The sequence below is a fragment of the Geotrypetes seraphini genome, chromosome 4 (assembly GCF_902459505.1).
Source record: "Geotrypetes seraphini chromosome 4, aGeoSer1.1, whole genome shotgun sequence".
In the NCBI taxonomy this organism is placed as follows: Eukaryota; Metazoa; Chordata; class Amphibia; order Gymnophiona; family Dermophiidae; genus Geotrypetes; species Geotrypetes seraphini.
The window spans coordinates 62,477,251-62,499,699 of NC_047087.1; the positions used below are offsets into that span (position 1 = coordinate 62,477,251).

The following is a 22,449-nucleotide window of genomic DNA, read 5'->3' on the forward strand; positions in this document are numbered from 1 at the left end:
TATCTGTACCCCTCAATCCCTTTGTCCTCTAGGAACCTATCCAAAATAAGAACATCAAATGTTAGTAATAATCTGATTTATGATATTTCAATAACCTAAGAGCTCTGAAAGCACCCAGTTTACACCTCAAAAGATACCATAAAATTGCCTGAAGAACCGCACCTCTGTACCCTTTCTGAAGGGTAATCTGTTTGAGAGCATACTTCTGCAGGAGCCTCTTCCAGAACTTGGACACAGCCACAGAAAGAGAGTGTTCCCTCATCCAAGCCAAACATGCCTCATTCCTGTCAGGGATAACCAATAGTCCTCATGAAACTGATCTTCATTCCCATTTTGGCACATAAAAAGAGAACAAGAACTGATTCAGCAGTGGAGGTTGTCCAAAATAGCTCAGCAAGGATTTAGCAGGCCTCTGTGCAAAGAGCTTAAAGCTGTTTTGGTACATATCAAGCTACTCATTATGAAGAAAATAATGTTTTAAGAGAGATTTTTCCTGCAAAGGAAAGAATACAGAGCAGTTTATATTTGCTGTGCTATTGCCTTGCTGATTTTTAAGTTGTCTACGTCAAAGTGCTGATTTTAGTTTAAAATTTAACCTATTGATTTCTCAAACACATTTTCTGTTAAAAGTATCTACAGAAGTAATTTTTACCTCATAAGATCCAACATGCACCACATACTAACATGATGCACTGCTGGTGGAATCCAGCATGCTAATCATATCAAATGACATTGCATTGCTTAGGCCCTTATTTATAAAGCTGGGTTACCAGTTTAATGTGAGAATCGTCACACACTAAAGGCTGGATTCAAAAAAAATGGCACCCCAAGTTAGACACCAGGATGATTTGCACTAAGCTGGTGTTCTGTAAAGCACACTCTGTGCGGAACATCTTTTATAGAATACTAGCTTGGTGAGTATTTCATACCTAACTCTGAGCATGAGCATTTATGCTTGCCATAAGCTAGTGTAAATGCTCGTAACCCATGTGCCCCTAACCCGCCCATGCCTCTCCAATGGCCACACCCCCTATGGAGTTATGAGCTTTGAGATATAGGCACATATGTAAGAAAATAGGGCCTAGGGCACTTCCACACATAACTCCTAATTACTAACTATTAAGTGCATGTTAACTCCAATAATTGAATGTTTGCCTTAATTGATTAATTAGCCCAAATGTGGACAACCTATACAAAATCCAGGGCACAACGTTACACTAACATTAATTCAAGTATTAAGTATTACCGCATATTAACTGCCACTTTGAACAGCTAACATGAACGGGGTCTGGTATTGTGTGGGTACTATGAGGGTAATATAAAGGGAATCTACTGTATTTTTTGGGTGCCAAGAATGTGCTTATTTGGATTCTAGTCTATAAAGAAATGTAGGTACCATTTACACTAGTCATAGAGTTGCTGTGAATGTTCACATACATGTTCACATACAGATTGCTAAAAAACCCCAAACAAACCCATGCATTGCCCAGACTCTGTCCATGGCACCATTTAATATAGCACATAAGCTAGAGTATTAACATTCACACACCTATGTGCTGTCATGTGCACATATATGCAGGTGGGAGTAGGCATCCCCTCTGCCGGCCAAATTGCGGTGGGGTTCCCTGCCTCGGCCGCTTAGCTGATCGCAGCAGAGAGATTTCTTTGCTGTGATCAGTTTAGCGGCCAGGTCTATTTGAAATGTAGGCCACCATCACCACTTGTGCATTACGATTATAGAATACTAGCACTTAACATAAGAGCATAAAAAGAGTTGCCATACTGGGACAGACCAAAAGGTCCATCAAGCCCAGTATTCTTTTTCCAACAATGGCCAACGCAGATCACAAGTACCTGCTGCGATCCCAAGGAGTAAAACGGTTTTTGTTCTACTTATCCTAGAAATAAGCAGTGGATTTTCCCAATTCCATCGTAATAATGGCTAATGGACCTTTTCTTTCAGGAAATTATCCAAACCTTTTTTAAACCCTACTAAGCTAACTGCTTATGTGCATGAATGTCATATTCATGTACACAAAGTGGCATTCTGTAATATGAGAGCACAAGCTGCTTAGCATGAGACTACAGTGGGACACTCACAGGGGAAGATGCATGGGTAAGATATGGGGTATCTTAGGTTATAGAATACTTAGTGCAAACATTTACGCCTGACATAGGTATGGTGTATCTGGGTGCACTTAAATGTTAGCATGTAAATGCTGACTTACACTAGTATTCTATAATATAATTTGGGTACTTGGATGCCATTATAGAATTTGTGTTCAGTTTGCACCTAACTTTCTGTGGTCCTTGATAGAATTGTCTCTAACTGCACTTTGGTAAAAGGTCCCCTGAGTGGGTAGCTCTGAACTGGGACTAAATGCAAGGGAATATATTATTATAAAGGACTTATACCGCTCCTTTCCTTTAGCAAAACCCTTTTTAAACTATAATCTGTACTATGTAGCCAATGGCTGAAACACATGTGAACTTTTTCTCTGTTCAGGTTACAGCCTTTTCCTGGTTGCTGCTCATGAGTTTGGCCATGCATTGGGGTTGGAACATTCAGATGATCCAGGAGCTTTAATGGCTCCAATCTATACTTTTACCAGAAACTTCAAACTTTCACAGGATGACGTAAATGGAATCCAGGAACTTTATGGTAATATCTTTATACTTTCTCATCATAAGTACTAGTTCTCTAGGCATATGTGTTGACTAAAATGCACTTTTTCCAAGTATGGCCCTAGAAATTCCCTGTGCTGTGCCATATTACTCTGTATGAACTTGTGGTTGTACAGCCTACTGTGACTGTAGTTTACAAGTTGTGAAGGATCTGTGTTTAGTGTGCCTATTAAAAATTGTTTCCTTTTAGAATATTAACTTTGAATTGCTCTAGAACAGGGGTAGGCCATTCCGGTCCTCAAAAGCTACAGGCAGGTCAGGTTTTCAGGAAATCCACAATGAATATGTGTGAGATGGATTTGCATGCACTGCCTCCTTGAGATGCAAATCTATCTCATGCATATTTATTGTGGATATCCTGAAAACCTGACCTGCCTGTGGCTCTCGAGGACCGGAATTGCCTACCCCTGCTCTAGAAGATGCCCTGTCCACCTCCATCACAGCTAATGCAGCTAGCATTTGAAGCATCTAGGGCAGAGCTACTCAATTCCATTCTCAAGGTTGTCGCCTCCCAGGGTCCGTAAGGTTAGAAAGCATACAAAACTTTTCAGAGTTTCAGTAAGAATGCAGGCTCAGTTCCCTGTAATTAAGACAGGCAGCTGTTTGCTGGAATGGGCCATAGCTCTCTTTTTCTCCCCCTTTAGCCAGCCTGCAAACTGCTGCCTGTCTTGATTACAGGGAACTGAGCCTGCTTTCTTACTGTAACTTTGAAAGGTCTTGTGTGCTGTCTAACCATAGCTTTCCCTTCAGAGCTATTTTGCCAGTGGTCATTTTCTGAGGAAACTGGGTCTGGATAGGCAGCCTCACCTCTCCGCAAGCCAGAGTCAAGCTCCTGGTGAGCTTTTCACAGTTTTGGAATGCTTTTCTTTTTACTTTTAAGTGGTGACAAGCCAGCAGCAGTTCTGGGTTTGCCACAATGTCCACAGGTAGATCAGGCTTTCAGGATATCCACAATGAATATGCATGAGAGAGATTTGCATATACTAGCTTCTTGGTATGCAAATCTTTCTTATGAATATTCATTGTGGATACCCTGAAAACCTGGCCTGCCTGTGGACTTCAAGGACCAGAATTGAGTAGCCCTGATCTAAGACTTTATAGCTTTCTATAGGGCAGTGGTTCCCAACCCTGTCCTGGAGGAACACCAGGCCAATTGGGTTTTCAGGCTAGCCCTAATGAATATGCATGAAGCAAATTTGCATGCCTATCACTTCCATCATATGCAAATCTCTCGCATGCATATTCATTAGGGCTAGCCTGAAAACCCGATTGGCCTGGTGTTCCTCCAGGACAGGGTTGGGAATCACTGCTATAGGGTATGGAACTGCAGAAATGCACATCTAAACCATTATTTACAATTTGATGAGCCTTTTATAATACACACACACTGCCGGATTCTCTAAACGGCGCTGATGTCAGCAGCCGCCTAAAAAGCAGCTGCAGATCACGTTTAGAGAATCGAACCTCTGGCAAAGATAGGCACTGGAAATGTAGGCCAGGATTTTCAAGGCCTACATTTCCAGCACCTGCCCTTGAGGTGAATCGGGCCTCCTGCTGGCATCTAACACCACTTCCAGCATTACCCATGTCTAGAGTGGTGTTAGGTACCAGTGGGTGCCTCTGGAGGCGCAGTTCCGGCACCATTTGTTTAGGCACCAATAGGCCCTCTGAATTTTTATTTAAATGCCATTTAAAACGGCATTTCCCTCTTAACGTAGGTGCCTAAGTTAAGATGCTGTTTATAGAATTTCCCCCACAGTGCCACCATATGTATGTGTGAAGTGATACACAAGAGAAAAGGCCATTTTGTAAATGTACATTCACAACAAGCTGTTTAACATGGGGATAAAATCATGCATGTAACGCTATTTATAATCGTTTTATATTTCTAAAATGGCTATTCTACAACATAAATGTGTATGTGCAAGTACAAAACACATTTGTGTGCTGGTTTCCAACCTGTGGACATTTTTTAAAAAATTTTCTTCCTAAAATGGGTTTTTATGCTGCCCTCACTCGGGGTGGCAGGTTAAATGCGCGCAAGACAAATGCGCGCGGTCAAATGCGTGAAGACAGGTGAGCGCAAGACATATGAGCGCAAGACAAGAGAGCGTAAGATAACTGAGCGAAGACATAAGCACGCGGACAAATGGATGCTGACAAGTGAGCGCAAGACAAGTGAGCGCCAAGACAAGTAAGCGCAAGACAATTCAGCGCCAATAATTTCTAGTAAAAAGCACAAGCATGGCATTTGAGCGTAAGACAAGTGAGTGCTGGCCACGCGCTTTTGTCCCGTCACCAGATAATCTAATCAGGTTTTCAGTCAAATGCTAATGTGACCATGCCCCATTGAGTAAGTTCTGTTATTTACATTATTCTAAGTTTAGCACCTGTAATCATTTATTTTTGTTCTTTGACTTCTCAAAATATGTTTTAATGCTAATTTTCATAATAATGTTTCCATTTCTTTTTTGAGGTTAAAATAAAATAAATTCTGGACTCTATAAAATAAATTCTGGACTCAGTATAGTTGTACAGAAATGTATTTATTTCTGGTTAATTACGCTAATTTGTCTGCTCCCATTTGTCAGCGCGCTTATGTCCTAGCGCAGTTATCTTGCGCTCACTTGTCTTTGCGCTTATTTGTCTTGTGCTGGCCACGTGCTTTTGTCCCGTCACTCAGTGCATATACGTTTTAAAATACTAGAGAAACTTGAGACATCCTGACCTGAATAATCTCAATTTTGACTTCTATGACCTGTCTAAAATAGGGCTGAAAATTTTTCACATTTGTTAAAAAAGCAGAGAGCTGTGAAGAATTTCATTAGAATATTATGAAACTAGAAACTGAGCACCTAAATTACAAAATGCAAGGCGATGCACCTAGGTAAAAAATAATTCTAACTACGTTATAAAATGCTAGAATCTGATTTAGGAATCGCCACACAAGGAGAAGATCTCGAAGTCACTGTATGTAAATTTTCATCCCAGAGTTTCAAGGCTGAGAAAAATAAATAAAATGCTAGGTATTGTTTAAAAAGAATAGCAAAAATGATAAAACTGCCATGCCTCTGAAATGGTCCATGGTGAAGCTATGACTTAAGTACTGTGTGCAATTCTGCTCATCCCATCTCAGAAAAAAAAATGCAGCAGAGCTGGAAACAGTTCCAAGAAGAGCAACAAAAATGATAAAGGGGAAAGAACAAATTTATTGTGAAGAGTGAACAGGTTTGGACTATTTAGCCTAGAAAATGGATAGCAGAAAGAATGAGGACCAGATCCAGTGTGGGACATAACTATTGAGGAAAGTAACTTTTGGGGGCATTTTCAAAAAAGAAAAACATCCAAAAATCCACCAAAACACTGGGACGTCTAAGTGCCGATTTTCGCAACCATTTTCCTGGACATCTAGTGGAAGGTTTGTCCCACTGTGTGTCCAGAGTTCAAAGGGGCGTGTTTGAAGGCATGCTGTGGGCAGGCTTAGACTTGCACATCTTGCAGCTAAAATCAAACATTTTGCAGGATGTCCTGGACGGAACTTAAATGTTTTATAAGCATATAAGTATTGAAAAGGTACCCAAACTGACCAGATGACCACTAGAGAGATTAAGTACTGACCCCCGAAACATTCCCCCAGTGGTCACAAATCCAACTTCCACCACACAAAAGTCTGAATGAAAAAGTACATACCTGTCTGTAGAACAGCAGAATCTGATATAGGCAGTGGCGTACTAAGGGGGGGGTGGGAGGGGCCAGCCATGAGGGGGTGTTCCCGGCCTTGCCGTTCATTCCCCCCCCACCACCCCCGAAGGACCGCTCGCCCCACTGACCTTCCTGCACCACCTGTGAAGCAGTCCGCAGCAGGATCGCGACTTCAGCGATACCTGAGCTGCTTGGGCGCTGCTTCCTGCGCCGCGGTCCCGCCCCTCCTCTGACGTCAGAATCAAAAAATTTTTTCCTGAATCTGGCAGCATTAGTTTGCGCTACTGTCTTAGACTTTAGGACCTGGGATTGGGGAGAGATGGCATCCTCAGTACTTTATAATGCAAGTGAAACGAGGATTTGGTCAGACTTTTGAAGGGTCTGCAGAAAAAAAATATTGTATAGGTCGGGGACATGAGACAGCAGGAAATGGGAACTTTTCTTCCTTCTATTTTTGTGAATGGAAAGGCTGAGGATGTCAGAGAGTTCAGTTAAAATATGTGCTTTATAAGAAAATATAATAATGTGTTTTATAAAGTTTATAGCATAGCTGGCCTACCCAGTGAGGTGTTCCTAGTGGTGGTGGTGGCAGCGTGTCAATGTGTTGAGAGGAAGAGGTGGTCTGGGAAATTCTGCTGAACAAACTCCGGGCCCATTTCCACCCCCCAGTTAGTCCACTCCACTCAACTGGTTCACACACTGAGTGGGTCTTTGGGTGTTGTTTTGGGATCTCTTCCAGTGGTTTATCAGTATCTCCTTCTGGTCCAAGGAAGGAAACTTTGTTATCCTTAGCATTGACCTACAGAATATGTTTGTAACAGCGCTGCTTGTGTGGCATTAGGCTATGTAGTGATCGAAAGAAAAAAACAGACCTTTGCACATTTTTGCACTATATGGTGGGTGTATGAGGAGATTCACATTTCCTGCACAGCTAAGTCCATGTGAAGTTACCTTGTGCTGTATTTGACATCTAGCAAGGTCTCTGTTTGAAAGGAAAGATCTAAACTTAAAAATGAAGTGGCCAGAAGTTATGGTAAAAGCAGATAGTGTAGCTGGTTTTAAGAAAGATTTGGACAAATTCCTGGAGGAAAAGTCCATAATCTGTTATTAAGACATGGGGGAAGTGTCTGCTTGCCCTGGATCGGTAGCATGGAATGTTGCTACTCTTTGGGTTTTGACCAGGTATTAGTGTCCTGGATTGGCTACCATGAGAATGGGCTACTGGGCATGATGGACCATTGGTCTGACCCAGTTAGGCTATTCTTATGTTATGTTCTCATCTGTAGGGGCCTTTGTTTTCACTTCTTATTTTAATGTATTTTTTTTTCTGGGAACTTATCAGTGTTTTTTATAATGGGAACAAAAATGGAAGAGAATTAATGTGTGTGGGATGAGGGGGTAACTAATTTCTTCAGCTAAATAATTCAATCCACCTCAACCAGACATAGGAGAACTCACGCACCATTCACACACCCTCCAACCAAAAACGTCAAAAGAAAAAAACTGTTCGACAACCTCCTAGCCATTCGAGCTGCAACACTCGACCCCCAACTCTACAACCAATTGACATCGACCACAGACTGCAAAACCTTCAAAAAGAAATAAAAACCCTTCTATTCAAAAAACACATAAAACCGAACTAACACAATCAGAACTGTCCCAAGCATCACCTGCAACTACTCCATATGTACTTCTGATGTCATGACAATTCAGACATAATTTATGTTATGTTATGTTTGGAATATAAGAAAATTTTCACTGCCTGTTTCTATTCTGACCATTTATTCCGTTTCATGGTCATTACAAAAAAATATTTTTTTACATGGGGGGGTGTCAAAAAATGATGGGCCCCGGGTGCCACATACCCTAGGTACGCCAATGGATATAGGAAAGCCTTCTAGAGTAGCACACAGGTGTCTTACTGTATAAACTTGAATATAAATCGACCCGAATATAAACCGAGGTAGTCTCCCCCCCCCCAAAAAAAAAGGAGGAAAAAAGGTTGACTTGAATATAAACTGGGGGTGGGGAGTAATATTCAAGTGCAATGCCTTACCTTGCCCTGCTCTGCCAGGCTCTGCTCCCTGTTCCCCCTCCCTTGCTGCTCTGCCAGGCTCTGCATACAGCCCCCTCATTCACTCCCCTGCCCTGCCACTCTCTGCATCTAGCCCCACTCCCTCCCTGCCAGATTCTGTACCTGTTCCCACTCCCTCCCTCTCAATGACTTGCAGGTATCCACCGGGCCTACCGTGAGACCTGGTGGTTCAGCGGTGGCCAGGACAGGATGGATCCCTCCCGCCTCCTGTCCCAGCTGATTCTAAGAATTTTTACCTCCCTCCTGAGTCCCCCATGTACCTTTAATATCCCTGGTGGTCCAGCAAAGAATCGCGGCAGGAGAGACCTTCCTTCACTCCTGCCCATGCAGAGCTGCTAGCTGATTAACTACCATGAACTCGCGGCAGCCAATCAGCTAGAGGCTCTGCACAGGCAGAAGCGACTTTCCTTTGTGAGGGTTTCTCCATTCCGCAATTTATTGATGGACCTTCAGGGATACTAAAGGTATACTGGGGGTGTGTGGGAGGCCAGCAACAGGTTTGGGAGGGGGCAGGTCAGCACTGACCCAAATATAAACTGATTGGCCCAGGCGCTTAAGGCCCCTCCCATAGGAGGGGCCTTAGGCAGCTGGGCCATCCAGAATCTTAGGCCTCTCTCCCAGTGCATTCTGGGATGCATTCGGAGTGGCCTAAGTCTCCAATTGACCAGATCTCTTAGGTCACTCCCTTGGGCAAGCTTTGGTGGCCCTATGCACCTCCCTAGGCTCGCAAAAATGCCTACAATGTATGCGACTGTCCTCGGGGTGGTTTTTTAAAAAAAATGTGCATCCCAATGGGCTGGTTAGACAGCAGTAGGATGCCTACTGCTGCCTACAATTGAGACACCATTTATAGAATTTGCCCCCTAGTGGTTCTCCAGCCTGCATATTAAAAAATACATTTATTTTTACTTTTACTGAAGTATTTTGATTAAATACTTACAACACTGCCTATGATACATGGTCATTATGAGTGATTTTCAAAAGATCTAGCTGCTTATTTTGAAGACCTCATCACCCAGATTTCCCAGATTAAATATTTGCATCTTCATTATCAAAGGGAATCAGTACACAAAAGATCTAGAGAAAGGAGCTAAAATATTAAAAATAGGGGGAAAAAATCCTATTTTTCCAGTGAACCAGCTACAACCTCTGTCTCCTTCCACTATAAAAATTTGGATGAGATTTTATGGGCTTTCATTTTGCCCAGTTCAATTAAAAGTACATTTGAGAAGAACATTCATAGCTATGCAAGTCTTGATTTTTATCTACAGATATAGATGTGAAAGGCTTTTTGCTGGGAATTTGTCTATGGAAAAAATGTTCATCATTCTTGTTATTCTTTTTTATTTGCAGTGATTCTCTTTATTGGACATTACATTTTTTTCTGTTTCAGGTGGATCTTCCGAAGGTCCTGGCCCTGGTCCAGGTCCAGTTCCAACATTAGGACCAGTTACTCCAGAACTGTGCACTAAAGATATTGTGTTTGATGCTGTTGCACAAATTAGAGGAGAAATATTCTTCTTCAAAGACAGGTAAAGACATGTATAAGTGTAATACTGTCATTAGGTGTCTTATCTTTCTAAGGTGGAAGCACTGAGCAACCTGATGTTCCTGGGCAATCAAAATAAAGAGCCAGTTTATACAAAAAGTACTCTGTCCCCTAATTTCCTTTCCAATGTACTTCCACCACATTTATAATCATAGGCGACGGAACGAGGGAGGCCACAGGGACCATGGTCTCCCCCCAAAATTCTCAGTCGCTCTGGTTTAACCCTCCTGCTCACCCTTCTCCAGCATCAAACAGCTGGCCTGCCCTGGAACCTTTCATTCTACTTCTGGGTGCAGGCCTGCTCTTGGATGCTACATGGCGGCTGCTGAAGATTTAAAACTAAAGCACCAGGAAGAGGTGGGTGGGGACTCGAGAGCTGTTTAGAGGTTCTGCGCCAGGGTAGATCTCCTGGGTCCCCCCAAACAAAGTAGCGTTCTTTCCAAAGTAGCATTCTTTACAAAGTATGCTTCAGCCCCCAAACCCCAACTTCTCTCACCTCAGATGGCTTTTAACAAGTACTACACATAGTTTAGGACAGAGGTTTTCAAGCCAAGTTTCAGCTTTAATAAAAGCTTGGTTTTACTCTTTAAGGATATTATGGGCATACCTTAATACATGACTTTGTAATCTCCAAATTAGATTACTGTAATACAGTTTATATAGGACTCTCAAAAATAATTTGAAAAGATTACAAACAAAATACTGCTATCAAAATGCTATAAGAAGAAATTTGATAGTTACTCCTTCATTTTTACGATTTCCCTGGTTGCCAGTTTTTTTTTTTTATAGGATACAATTTAATGTTTTGACACTTACACATAAGGCTTTCTTTTATCAGCAACCTAACTATTTGTATAATCTGGCAATCCCATATGCACCTGCAAGAACTTTAAGATCAATACAAGATAATAGATTAGTTCTTCCTTCACCAAATAGAGCAAGATGGGAGTCAACTAGAAGTAAATGATTTTATTTCATAGCTCCGCCATTGTTAAATCATCTTCCATGAGAATTGAGGTTGGAGGCAAATGTTAAAGCATTTAAAACATTTGGAGAAAGTTTGACATTGCCAAATTCAGTGCATATATATTAGTGGAAATGTTTGGGTTTTTTTTTAAATTGGATCACTGTGATACAGAATTGATACAAGAATTTTTAATTGATTGTTGCAATTTGTAGGTATGAATGACAGAGTATATGCTGTGTTTTCTACTTAGATCTGCACTATCTAATATGGAGTTCCTTTCTTTTATGTATTTTTAAATGTAAACCGCTTGGACCTGTCATAAGAACAGGCAGTATAGCAAGTTTTAATAAAATATAAACCTGTTCCTCAGAACACATTATGTAAGTCAGGTTTTCAGGATACCCACAATGAATATGTATGAGATAGATTTGCATGTCCTCCTTCCATTGTATGCAGATCTTTCTCATGCATATTCATTGTGGATATCCTGAAAACCTGACTGGCTAGGTGTGTCCTGAGGACTGGGTTGAGAACCTCTGGCCTCGAGTAATTCTCTTTGCTTCTTAAATTGCTGCCATTAAGTTTAAAAGACCTGTCAGTTTGGGCTGAAAGAGTGAAAACATTTCTGCAGGATCCACCTAAGCACTCAGGAAAGTCAATATTGTTGTTGGCATCTTTGGGAGGTGGAGGGTGTTTCCTGTACCAAAATCTGTCACAGCCTCCCTAGAATGACTGAAATAATTTTGCAAATGCATTTGTTCTGACAGGTTGAACAAACACAAAGTCATAGATGTAATGCACAAAATTGACATTCCTCAACCTAATGAATGGAGGCCCTGAAGCATTCTAAATATGCACATCAGATGCAACAGCCAAAATGGCCATACACTTTTCTAAATGTTATTACTCTTGGAATTGGAAACACAAGTGCCCCTAATCAGAGGAGCCAACTTTTCAAAATGATTGAGGGTGTTAAACTCAATATAAATGGCCTCTTCCTGGACATAGTCAAGGAGTATGCTCAATATTGGAGGTGCTTAAGCACCCACAAAGCTGGCCTCTATGCCTGATTTAGCAGCTTGACCCTTAACAGTAATACTGTAAGACTACCTCTAGGGGTTGACTAACATCATTTTGAACCCAAGACTTGTTGGGCAAGGATTGACAGGATTCAATCCTGCCTGCTATTAGACACTAGAGAAATGTGTGTAAATGTCAAGGAGGAGGAGCAGGAGAGTTCTTTGGGATTGCCCTTTATGTCGGGGCTGAAGGGCTTGATTTGTATCAGGGGTTTGGGGGAGTGAGATAATTTATCCCATCTCTAGTCCCTTTAAGAGATTTTGGACCCAGCTTGGGACCTGTAACTGTTCCTCTTAGATGTGCTACTGAAAATCCATGTAACTTTGTTTAGAAGTTACACAGTGACTACCTCGTAGACTTTTTTTACCTCATTATGATCAGCTGTGGGGTACTGTTTTGCAACTTACACTACCAAAGCATTCTAATTAATTTCTCAAAAGAGCAAGAAAAATATTTATCACTATGCGCTTAAAGTGAATGATTCTCAAGTAAAGGAAGGTAGCTACAATTTTCTTCTGTTGGAGTTTGTGTGCGCATCATGTGCCTGCCCAGAAATGATGAGAAACAGATGTGCTGATGAATGATTCCACTGTAAATCTTTGGCAAGTTTTTTTTTTCTTCAGATTCATATGGAGAACTGTAAACCCCCGAAGTAAACCCACAGGTCCCCTTCTTGTGGCTACTTTCTGGCCCGATGTGCCAGAAAAAGTTGATGCTGTCTATGAAGATCCCCAGGAAGAGAAAACAGTAATTTTTGCAGGTAAAAGATTTCTTTATGATATTTTAGGTTAAAAAAAAGGTTTGTTCTTATTGAAAGGTGTTTACATTTTTTATTGTAAGTAAAGAACTTCAGTATTAAAGAGATTTCAGCGTCATGTGCAGAACGCTTACATCCTGAAGCTGGTTAATCGAAGTAATAGGCAAGTAGATTCTTTCTTTGAAAATACAGTCGACCCCCGAAATTCACGGGGGTTATGTTCTTAGAGTATCCGCAAATTGTGAAAAACCATGAATATTGGACGTGGTTAAAAAAAAAAAATATGCCTATTTTCACAGTTTAAACCCAAACAATTTAAAATAAAGTAAAATGTACATGTACTCACTAATACCCTGTTTCCCTGAAAATAAGACTTATCACGAAAATAAGCCCTAGCATGATTTTTAAAGATGCTCCTAATATAAGCCCTACCCAAAAATTAAGCCCTACTTAAGATTGACCTCTGAAGCCCCACCCCCTCCCGAATGTACCCGACACTCCTTGACTCCATCCCTGACCACGTGCTGTCTAATTTGCTGAAAAAAATTGGGCTCATCGATTCAGCAACCCCCCACCCTGCTGCTTTAGGAGGCCTCGGAGCAGAGGTATGTCAGTTTTCGTTTTTGCATTTGTGTTCTTTCTGACCTTGGGTCTATAAACTAGTGTCCCTGAACGGATTTCATTAGAGGTAAATTATTCAGCATAAAGAACTCAGAGGGATTTTAGAGTGAAATCCTCACATGTACTTTAGAGCAGTGATTCCCAACCCTGTCCTGGAGGAACACCAGGCCAATCGGATTTTCAGGCTAGCCCTAATGAATATGCATGAGAGAGATTTGCATATGATGGAAGTGATAGGCATGCAAATTTGCTTCATGCATATTCATTAGGGCTAGCCTGAAAATCCAATTGGCCTGGTGTTCCTCCAGGACAGGGTTGGGAACCACTGCTTTAGAGATGCCATAGTAAGTTCACCTCTGCCATCACCACTTTTCCTCACAGGAAAATCATCCCATGTATGAGCAGCATTTGCATGTACTCACCAAATTTGAAATTTGTTGAAAGAAAACCAAGTAGTTATGTAGAGATTATGGGGTAGTTTTATAATGGGCTGCTCAGTCTGAGAGGGCAAGAAGGGCCTATTTTGAGGCTATTTTACAAAGACACGTAAACCCCTATAGGAGGGATTCAGCAATCGGTGCTCAAAATTCGGTACTGAAAAAAATTCAGTGCTGAATGGTATTCTATAAAAGGCATTCCAGGATGGGCACCCATTACAGACTTAGCATGTAGCACCAGGATCTGCGCTCAACTTTGGGTGCAAGGATTTACACCAACTGAAACAAGCTGTACTTTTCCAGAGAGAAATGGACAGCGTTTGTCGGCTACACTATCTGCTTCTTTTGAAGCACAAGTTTGCCGAGGAAGATGAAGCTACAGCTAGAGAAATGAGAAGGCGCATTCGGAGCCCGCTAATGATGTCCGCGATTAAACCATGCCCCATTTATACGCAGTGAAGTCCTAAAGAGCTAGCGCATGCGTTATGAGCTTCAAAACCAACAAGGATACAGTGCGCACGCGCGTCGATTGATGTTTCAGCGCTAATAGCGGCGTATTTAGGATTGGATCATTTGCATGGACAAACTTTACTGAATCGATCGCCTACAATGACTCGGAAACAGATAGGACAAGAATTGGATAGATTTTGGGACTTTAGTGAATCCTGCCCTAAATCCTCTTTGCAAGCTGGTTCAAAATGAAAAGTTTAATCAGTATTGGGGGAGGGGATATCCTCCCCTCTGGATCACCAGCATATTTTCTCCCAATTAACAGCCCCATCTTTCCTCCAACCCTCCTCTATTACACATGTGCAACCCCCTCCCTATATGATCAAATGTCCTTCAGAAGCAAAGAACTCCTCTTACCACCTCCTTCTCTCTCAAAACATCCCTCAAATCACAAGTTTTCTCTGAGCACATTATACTCCTGCCAGCAGGGAGCCCTGAGCCAATGAGTCATGCTCCATTCCCCTCTAGATCTTTTTGTAATGAAGACCTGCTGTTCCAGAGGGAACCACAAACAGGAAGGACTATGGACATCAAAGCCGTCCTGACCAAATCACCATTCACCTCATTGCAAGCAGGATGGCTTTGATATCTCGCCTGCACCATGTTTGTTAAGCTTTTTTCTCTCATACACAGTGACAGGTTTTGGAATGTCTTATTGCACAGTCCTCTATTTTGCTAGGTCTTCAATATATTTAGATTTCTAGGTTTTTCTGGTTTTCTAATTTTCATATCTGTATAAAACCAAGGAAATAGAGCTAACAAAATATGGATATTATTATACATTTCATTCACATCAAATTATATGTCTGCTCTACTACATTTTTTTTAAGAAAGGACGTCAGTAATAAATTACAGATGTCCTGATGGCTATCGGTACAAATTACATCATAAAAGAATTTTAAAAGAACAGTCAAAACACATAAATATTCCACAGAAACCATTTGTCTTTTGGGTTGGCGCTCTGACTTTTGCCACAACATTATGCGCAGCAGAGCAGGAAACTCAGGCGTGTCTGTCTTGTCCAACTGGGATTAGAAACATCACAGAGGCAAAATGTTTTATCCAAGGGAAAGAGGGGTAGATGCTAGCACTACTGCTTGTCCTGACTGTAAAGAACAGAGCCAAGGAATTAGCTTGGAAGTGGTATCCCTCCTACTCTTGGAACCAATGACAGCTTCTAATATTAGCTGATAGGGGCTTAGGGGTGGTTCTAATTAAAGAATGACACGGTAAAAAAATCTGTCCCCATCCCCAGACCACCGTCCCCTTCACTGCCCCGTCTCTGCCCTGCTGTCCCCTTCACCGCCCTGTCCCCGTCCTCACCCCACAGCATCCATACAAGCCTCAGTACTGCAATATTTAGCTTATTCCTTCCTTATAAATCAAAGTTCTGGCTGCTGAACAAAAGGAAGAGATGTTCAGCTGGCAGGGCTTTGTTAAAAATTTTTATCAACCCAACTAATATACTACTTTATCCTAAAGCAAAAAAAAAAAAGATAATTTTTTTTTCTACCTTTGTTGTCTGGTTTCTGTTTTCCTCATCTTCTCATTCAATTCCTTCCATCCACTGTCTCTCTTCTTACTGTGTCTTCCATTTGCTCTGTTACTATGCCTCTCCCTCATCCCCAAAAATTGGTCTGACACCCATCTTCTTCCCTCCGCTCCCCCCATAGTCTGGCATCTCTGTCTTCTTCCCTTCCAGCATCTTCTCCCCACTCTCTCTTACCCATTTTCCTTCAGCGTCTTCTCCCCACTCTCTGTTCCCCATTTCCCCTCAGCGTCTTCTCCCAATCTCTCTTCTCCATTTCCTTTCAGTGTCTTCTCTCCACTCTCTATTCCCCATTTCTCTTCAGCGTCTTCTCCCCACTCTGTCTCCCCATTTCCCTTCAGTGTCTTCTCATCACTGTCTTCCCCACATTCTTTCAGCATCTTCTCCCCACTCTGTCTTCCCCATTTCCCTTCAGCGTCTTCTCCCCACTGTCTTCCCCATTTCCCTTCAGTGTCTGTTCCTCTCCACCGCACCTTTCCTTCCTTTCTCCCTCCCTGCCCCTTACCTTCATGGCGCTTTCACCCCCCTGCAGCGAGAACACCTCTTAGCCGCTTCTGCCATGCACCTGCCCCCCCTCCCCCCGGGACAACAGGCCCCAGTCCGACAGGCAGAAGGAGTGTTTCCTGCTTGCAGCGCACAACTGTGCCGACAAACCTCCCTGCTCCTTACCTTCGTGGCCGGCGATTTCTAAATTGCTTTCCTACGAGCAGCCGGAGCGTTGAAGTTGCTTATGGCTGCTGGAAAGGTTGTCTCTGATGCAACTTCCGGTTGCATCAGAGATGACCTTTACGGCAGCCACATGCAGCTTCAACGCTCCGACTGCTCGTAGGATAGCAATTTAGAAATCGCCGGCCACCAAGGTAAGGGGCAGAGAGGGAGTAGGGAGATGTTTGGACTGGGTGGTGGCAGCATCATCAATCAGTAAGGGGGGAGGGAGTGCAATAGGTGACCGTGCGCATTCCCTCCCTTAACTGCGGGGACAAGGCCATTCACCGCTCCACCATTTTTTCCCACCATTTTGGTGGGTTACCCACGGCTACCCGTGGCTAGCCGCGGATAACAGCCACGGTGTCATTCTCTAGTTCTAATAAACAATTAGAAATAAAAATTTAATATTTTGTTTTCTATAAAATATAGAGCAGTTTGTGGTAAGAAATTTTCAGATGCAGCTTTATACATATAGGGCTACGTTCTATATATAGTACCAGAAAGATTAGCAAGGAATTAAAATGTGCTTAGTGCTAGTCAATAAACCATGAGGCTCATAATCGAAACTTAAATACGGCTAAAAACCCACCCAAGTCAGCACTTGGAAAAGGCAGGTTGTCCAAGTGCCAATAATCAAAACAACTTTTTGGATGTATCCAGGGACATTTTAGGCCTCTGAATCCTGCTGTGCACCCAGAGCTGAAAGGGGTGTTCACTGACCCCGTTGCATCCCCACAAAGTTCAGAATAAAAACATACATACCTGCCTTCTGAACATCAGCACTTGGCATAGGAAAGCCTAATAGAGTTGCACAGAGGTGGCTTAAGTAGTCTGGGGGGTGGGCTACTGAATCTTAGAGAGGAGGACCCAGACCCATAAGCCACTTTAACTACTACATTCATTGTGGAAAATGTGAGACCTCCAAAAATCCCATAACCCATATAAGTGCCACCTGCAGCCATAAGGGCTAATGGGTTAGTTGATAGGTGGATATAGTGTGTTTTGGTGCTGTTTTGGAGGGCTCACTATAACCTATAAGGGAGTACTGGTGAGATGTTTATTTAGCACCCTTTTTGTGATTCACAGCAATGTCCTGTAAGGTGCCCCTCTGCTCTGTTGCCATGTCTGGGTGGCCAGTCCATCACAATGCTGGCCCCTTCCATGTCCAGAAGGGCATGGAAGGGGCCAGCATTTGGGACTTGCATGAATTTTTGGTTGAGATTGTGGTATAAATATAGATGTAGTAGCGGTCTGGAAGATCAAACGCCTGGACGTACAGATAGATGATTTTCGGGAAAAGAATATTTTAGATGTACTTTTCGAGAATGGACATTTTTCCACTGCCGACTTTCGGTGACTAGCGCCCTACGTCCAAATCGGACTTAGACTTTTTTTTATTATGCCCCTCCATGCCTATAGAATATTCATAGTGGCTGCTCCTACAACTAAAATTTAGACGTAATTATTTATGCCAACTAAAACCTAGTTTAAATGCCCCCAATAACTTCAATGGCGATAAAGGTATCTCCCTAAACAAAGCATGGCAACCACTCATCCAAAAGAAATTTAGCACAAAAAGGACTGGGACAGAAGACCAACACCTTCTTCCTCTGTCTCAAATTTTTAGAATATAGCCACAGAAAATCCTCTTCCCCTCCTCCCCAAGTATCAGAACTGTCCCAATTAATTTCCAGCCTCTCTCCTGCCAGATTTTAAAGTTATGACCAATGGACTTTCCTGGCAAAAACTCAAATGTATGACCAAAGAAATGTCCTGCCAAAATTCAAATTCACGACCGATGGACCTTCCTGCCTTAATCACCTAAAGCCCCAGGCAATGAAGTGCAGACCTCACAGCACACCCTGAAGAAAGCTACAGCATGATGGCTGAAATGTCAGTACTACCTACCCAGGAATGGTGAGATTTGGACAACTGCAGCAGTCGCCCTCATAAATTCTGTAATCAGGCGTATTTTATAGAAGTGTGTGTAATGCACAAGCCATGCCTCCTTTTGAGATCCACACATTAGAATTTATGGGCACCACTTTATAAAATATGTTTAGAAGTTTGCGCATGTAAATTCTAATTACTGCCAATTAATTCTGATAATTGTTTATTAGTGGCCAATCTGTGTCAATTGGCTTGTGAAGCAATTAAGTTGCGCATGTAATTTAGCCACACAGCCAAATTTGTGTGCACAACTTTAGTCACCATATAGAGAATCCAGGGTATACTGGATAATATTTGGACCAAGGCAGTCAGCAGTTTAAAACCGCTGGCGGCTGTGAACTGAAGTTGATCCGGATATTCAATACCAGGCCACGTCTAGACACTGGCACTGAATATCTGGGTCTTCAGTGGACCCAGAAGTTTATGCAGATGTGAGCTGATATTCAGTGCTAGTGGCACATAATTGGGCAAAGATAAGACTGTTTTTTGTGCGGTTCTATCTGCCTAGTTAGATATGCAAGCACTGGCACTGAATATTATTGGATCATGCATAGCTTCAGGGTCTGCACTGAGTAAGGTCACAGTAGAGGCCAGCCAAAAACTGAAAGTGCCACTGAAAGTCTCAAAACTTTCAGCTGAAACTAAATCTGCAGCCGAAACTCATCACATGGTTTTGACCAAAACCAAAATCTTAAATTTGATTGTGTGAATGCGAACCAGTGAGGGCTGCTGAGGATTGTCAGAGCTTGCCATCTGCATCCCTCTGCTAAAGCCTCCAATTTCCAAGCCAGAATATAATTTAAGTAACGAAACAATACATCTTACCTCCAAGCAAATATCCTCCACATATGTGGACCACAGCTAATGAAAACTGAAACTAAAAGCTATGGTGCTTTTGGAGTGAAAGCTGATGTCATACAGGCACCGGGTTAAGAACAAGTTACGTTTTTAAAGCTGTTCTTAAGTCGGATTTGTATGTAACTCAGAACCTGTAGATGTTAAGATTCTTGCTGTTTACCTCTGCTCCCAGCTGACAAAAAGGACAACTGTTCTACCAGTGTTCTCTGTAAGGTACAGCATGCACAACCACACACTGTTCTTAATGTGGCCCTGCATCATTCCTGAATCTGCTACAGGAGAAGTGTAAGAGTCTATGCCACGGGAAAGACTGCTCAGTGAAATCAAATGAAGCCACAACTGCATTCTTAAGTACGAGTTGTACTTAAGTCAGGTGTCTATAACTAGGGGAATGCCTGTATAACACCAAATAGAAGCTAATTCCTAAGGAGCTTATCATCTCAAATTTACAGATTTAAATTCCTGCCAATATTTTGTATCAAAAGCATTTATTTGTAGCACTCTATTTAGCATATAATCTACAGTGCAGTACAAAAAAAAAATTATCTCCACAAGTTCTATAAATAATTAATAAGTATAAATATAAAGTGCAACATGTGCTTTTAAAGTGCTCAATCACCAACCAAAAAGTGCAAAATATCAATAAACGTACATGCGCTGGTTACATTGAGGGACCATCATTGCACTAAAGCGTCCCTCGTTTTGCCTTCCAATTCATTGAATAACTTAAATATAGGACAAAATATATAAAAATTCACTTATCTGAATATGTGTAAAGTGAAGCGAATGCAGATCAAGCCCATAACACAGCGCTTTAGTCTCTTCATTACAATCTTAAACATTCATATTAGACCCCCCATGTTCTTATGAAAATGGCCTCCCTTCGACTTGAGTTTCGCAACAGTATCATCAGGAAGGGGGCACTTAATACGGCCAGAAGAACTTAGGAAACCTCAAATGGGAAAAATAAATGCAGAGCACTTTATATTTAGACTAGTCTTATAGCCCGTTTTTATTTTATTTTTCTCTCTCCTTAGTCGCTTTCTGTATTTCTGTCTGTTTTTTTTTTTTTCCTTGGCTGTCCACTACCACCCCTTGCCTGCTCCCCCTGTCCATTCTCCCTTCCTTTTACCTCCCCTGTGTCCTCCACCACTCCATCACTGCTCACCTTATCCAGCAGAAGCCCTTCTCCCTTTGTTTTACCTCCCCTGTCCATCATCACCTCCTTCCTGCTCCCCCTGTCCAGCAGTAGGCCTGTCTTTATTTTTCTGCCCCCCCCCCTGTCCATCAACCCCTTTTCTGCCCTCCATTTCCGTGTGTTGCAGCATTTCCCTCCCACCCCACTTTCCTGTGCAGTATTTTCCTCCCCCTCCCCCATACATTCCTTCTTAACTCCATGCCCTACTTATGTGTTTTCCGGGTTTTGCTGCTGCCGACTCGGGCCGCCGCGCCGCAGGAGAAGCAGTGCCCAACTTAAAACATAAGAACATAAGCAGTGCCTCCGCCGGGTCAGGCCATAGGTCCATCCCACCCAGCAGTCCGCTCCCGCGGCGGCCCGAACAGGTCACGACCTGTCTGAATCACCAGAAGGGGCCCCCTTGCCACCTTGGTTTCCCATTGAGTCCTATCTTCCCATCGAAGTCCTAACCCTCCGGTCTTGCACATGCACGACCTGGTTGGGTTTCTATACTTATTACCTGGTTAGCTTTCTATACCTGTGTTACATCCCAGCACCTCTCTCAGTATCCCACGATCCCTTTATCCCTCAGGAATCCGTCCAATCCCTGTTTGAATCCTTGTACCGTACTCTGCCTGATCACTTCTTCCGGTAGCGCATTCCAAGTGTCCACGACCCTTTGTGTGGAAAAAACTTCCTTGCATTTGTTTTGAACCTATCTCCCTTCAGTTTCTCCGAATGCCCCCTCGTACCTGTTGACCCCTTCAGCCTGAAGAATCTGTCCCTATCCACCCTCTCTATGCCCCTCATGATCTTGAAGGTCTCTATCATATCTCCCCTGAGCCTCCTTTTTTCCAGAGAGAAGAGCCCCAGCCTATCCAACCTCTCGGCGTATGGGCAGTGTTCCAGCCCTCTTACCAGTTTCGTTGCTCTCCTTTGGACTCTCTCAAGTACCGCCATGTCCTTCTTGAGGTACGGCGACCAATATTGAACGCAGTATTCCAGATGTGGACGCACCATCGCTCGATACAATGGCATGATGACTTCCCGCGTCCTGGTTGTTATGCCCCTCTTTATGATGCCCAGCATCCTGTTGGCTTTTTTCGAGGCTGCTGCGCACTGTGCAGATGGCTTCAGTGATGCATCCACCAGCACACCCAAGTCTCTCTCAAGACTGCTGTCTCCCAACAATGCCCCCCCCCCCAATTTGTAGTTGAACAACGGGTTCTTTTTCCCTATATGCATGACCTTGCATTTTTCCACGTTAAAGTGCATTTGCCATTTGTTTGCCCAGTCTTCCAGCTTGCCCAAGTCCCTTTGCAGGTCCTCACACTCCTCCCTGGACCTAACTCTGCCGCACAGTTTGGTATCGTCTGCAAATTTTATAACCTCGCACTTTGCCTCCTTTTCCAGGTCATTGATAAATATGTTGAAGAGTAACGGCCCCAGCACCGATCCCTTTGGCACACCGCTCGTGACTCCCCGCCAGTCAGAATATTGACCCTTTACTCCGACCCTCTGCAGTCTACCCGACAACCAGTGCTCGATCCATCTGTGCACATCCCCTCCCACCCCATGGTTCCACAGCTTCCTAAGCAGCCTTTCATGTGGCACCTTGTCGAAAGCCTTTTGAAAATCGAGGTAAATGATGTCTATAGGTTCCCCATTGTCCACCTGACTGCTTATTCCCTCGAAGAAGTACAGAAAGTTCGTTAAGCATGACCTTCCCTTACAGAATCCATGCTGGCTTGTTCTCAGTAGGCCATATCTCTCGATGTGCTCGCAAATACTGTCCTTGATCATA

The 22,449-nt window shown here is 42.8% G+C and overlaps 1 protein-coding gene across 1 annotated transcript in view; it reads left to right on the forward strand.

Moving 5' to 3' along the window:
* The window catches only part of MMP2 (matrix metallopeptidase 2), a 78,000-nt gene that overhangs the window by 33,841 nt on the left and 21,710 nt on the right, over positions 1-22,449 (forward strand). Inside the window, exons 8-10 of the mRNA XM_033942270.1 lie at positions 2,507-2,662; positions 9,876-10,014; positions 12,702-12,838. Coding sequence (XP_033798161.1) covers positions 2,507-2,662; positions 9,876-10,014; positions 12,702-12,838 — 432 coding nt within the window. The remainder of the gene's footprint in view (positions 1-2,506; positions 2,663-9,875; positions 10,015-12,701; positions 12,839-22,449) is intronic.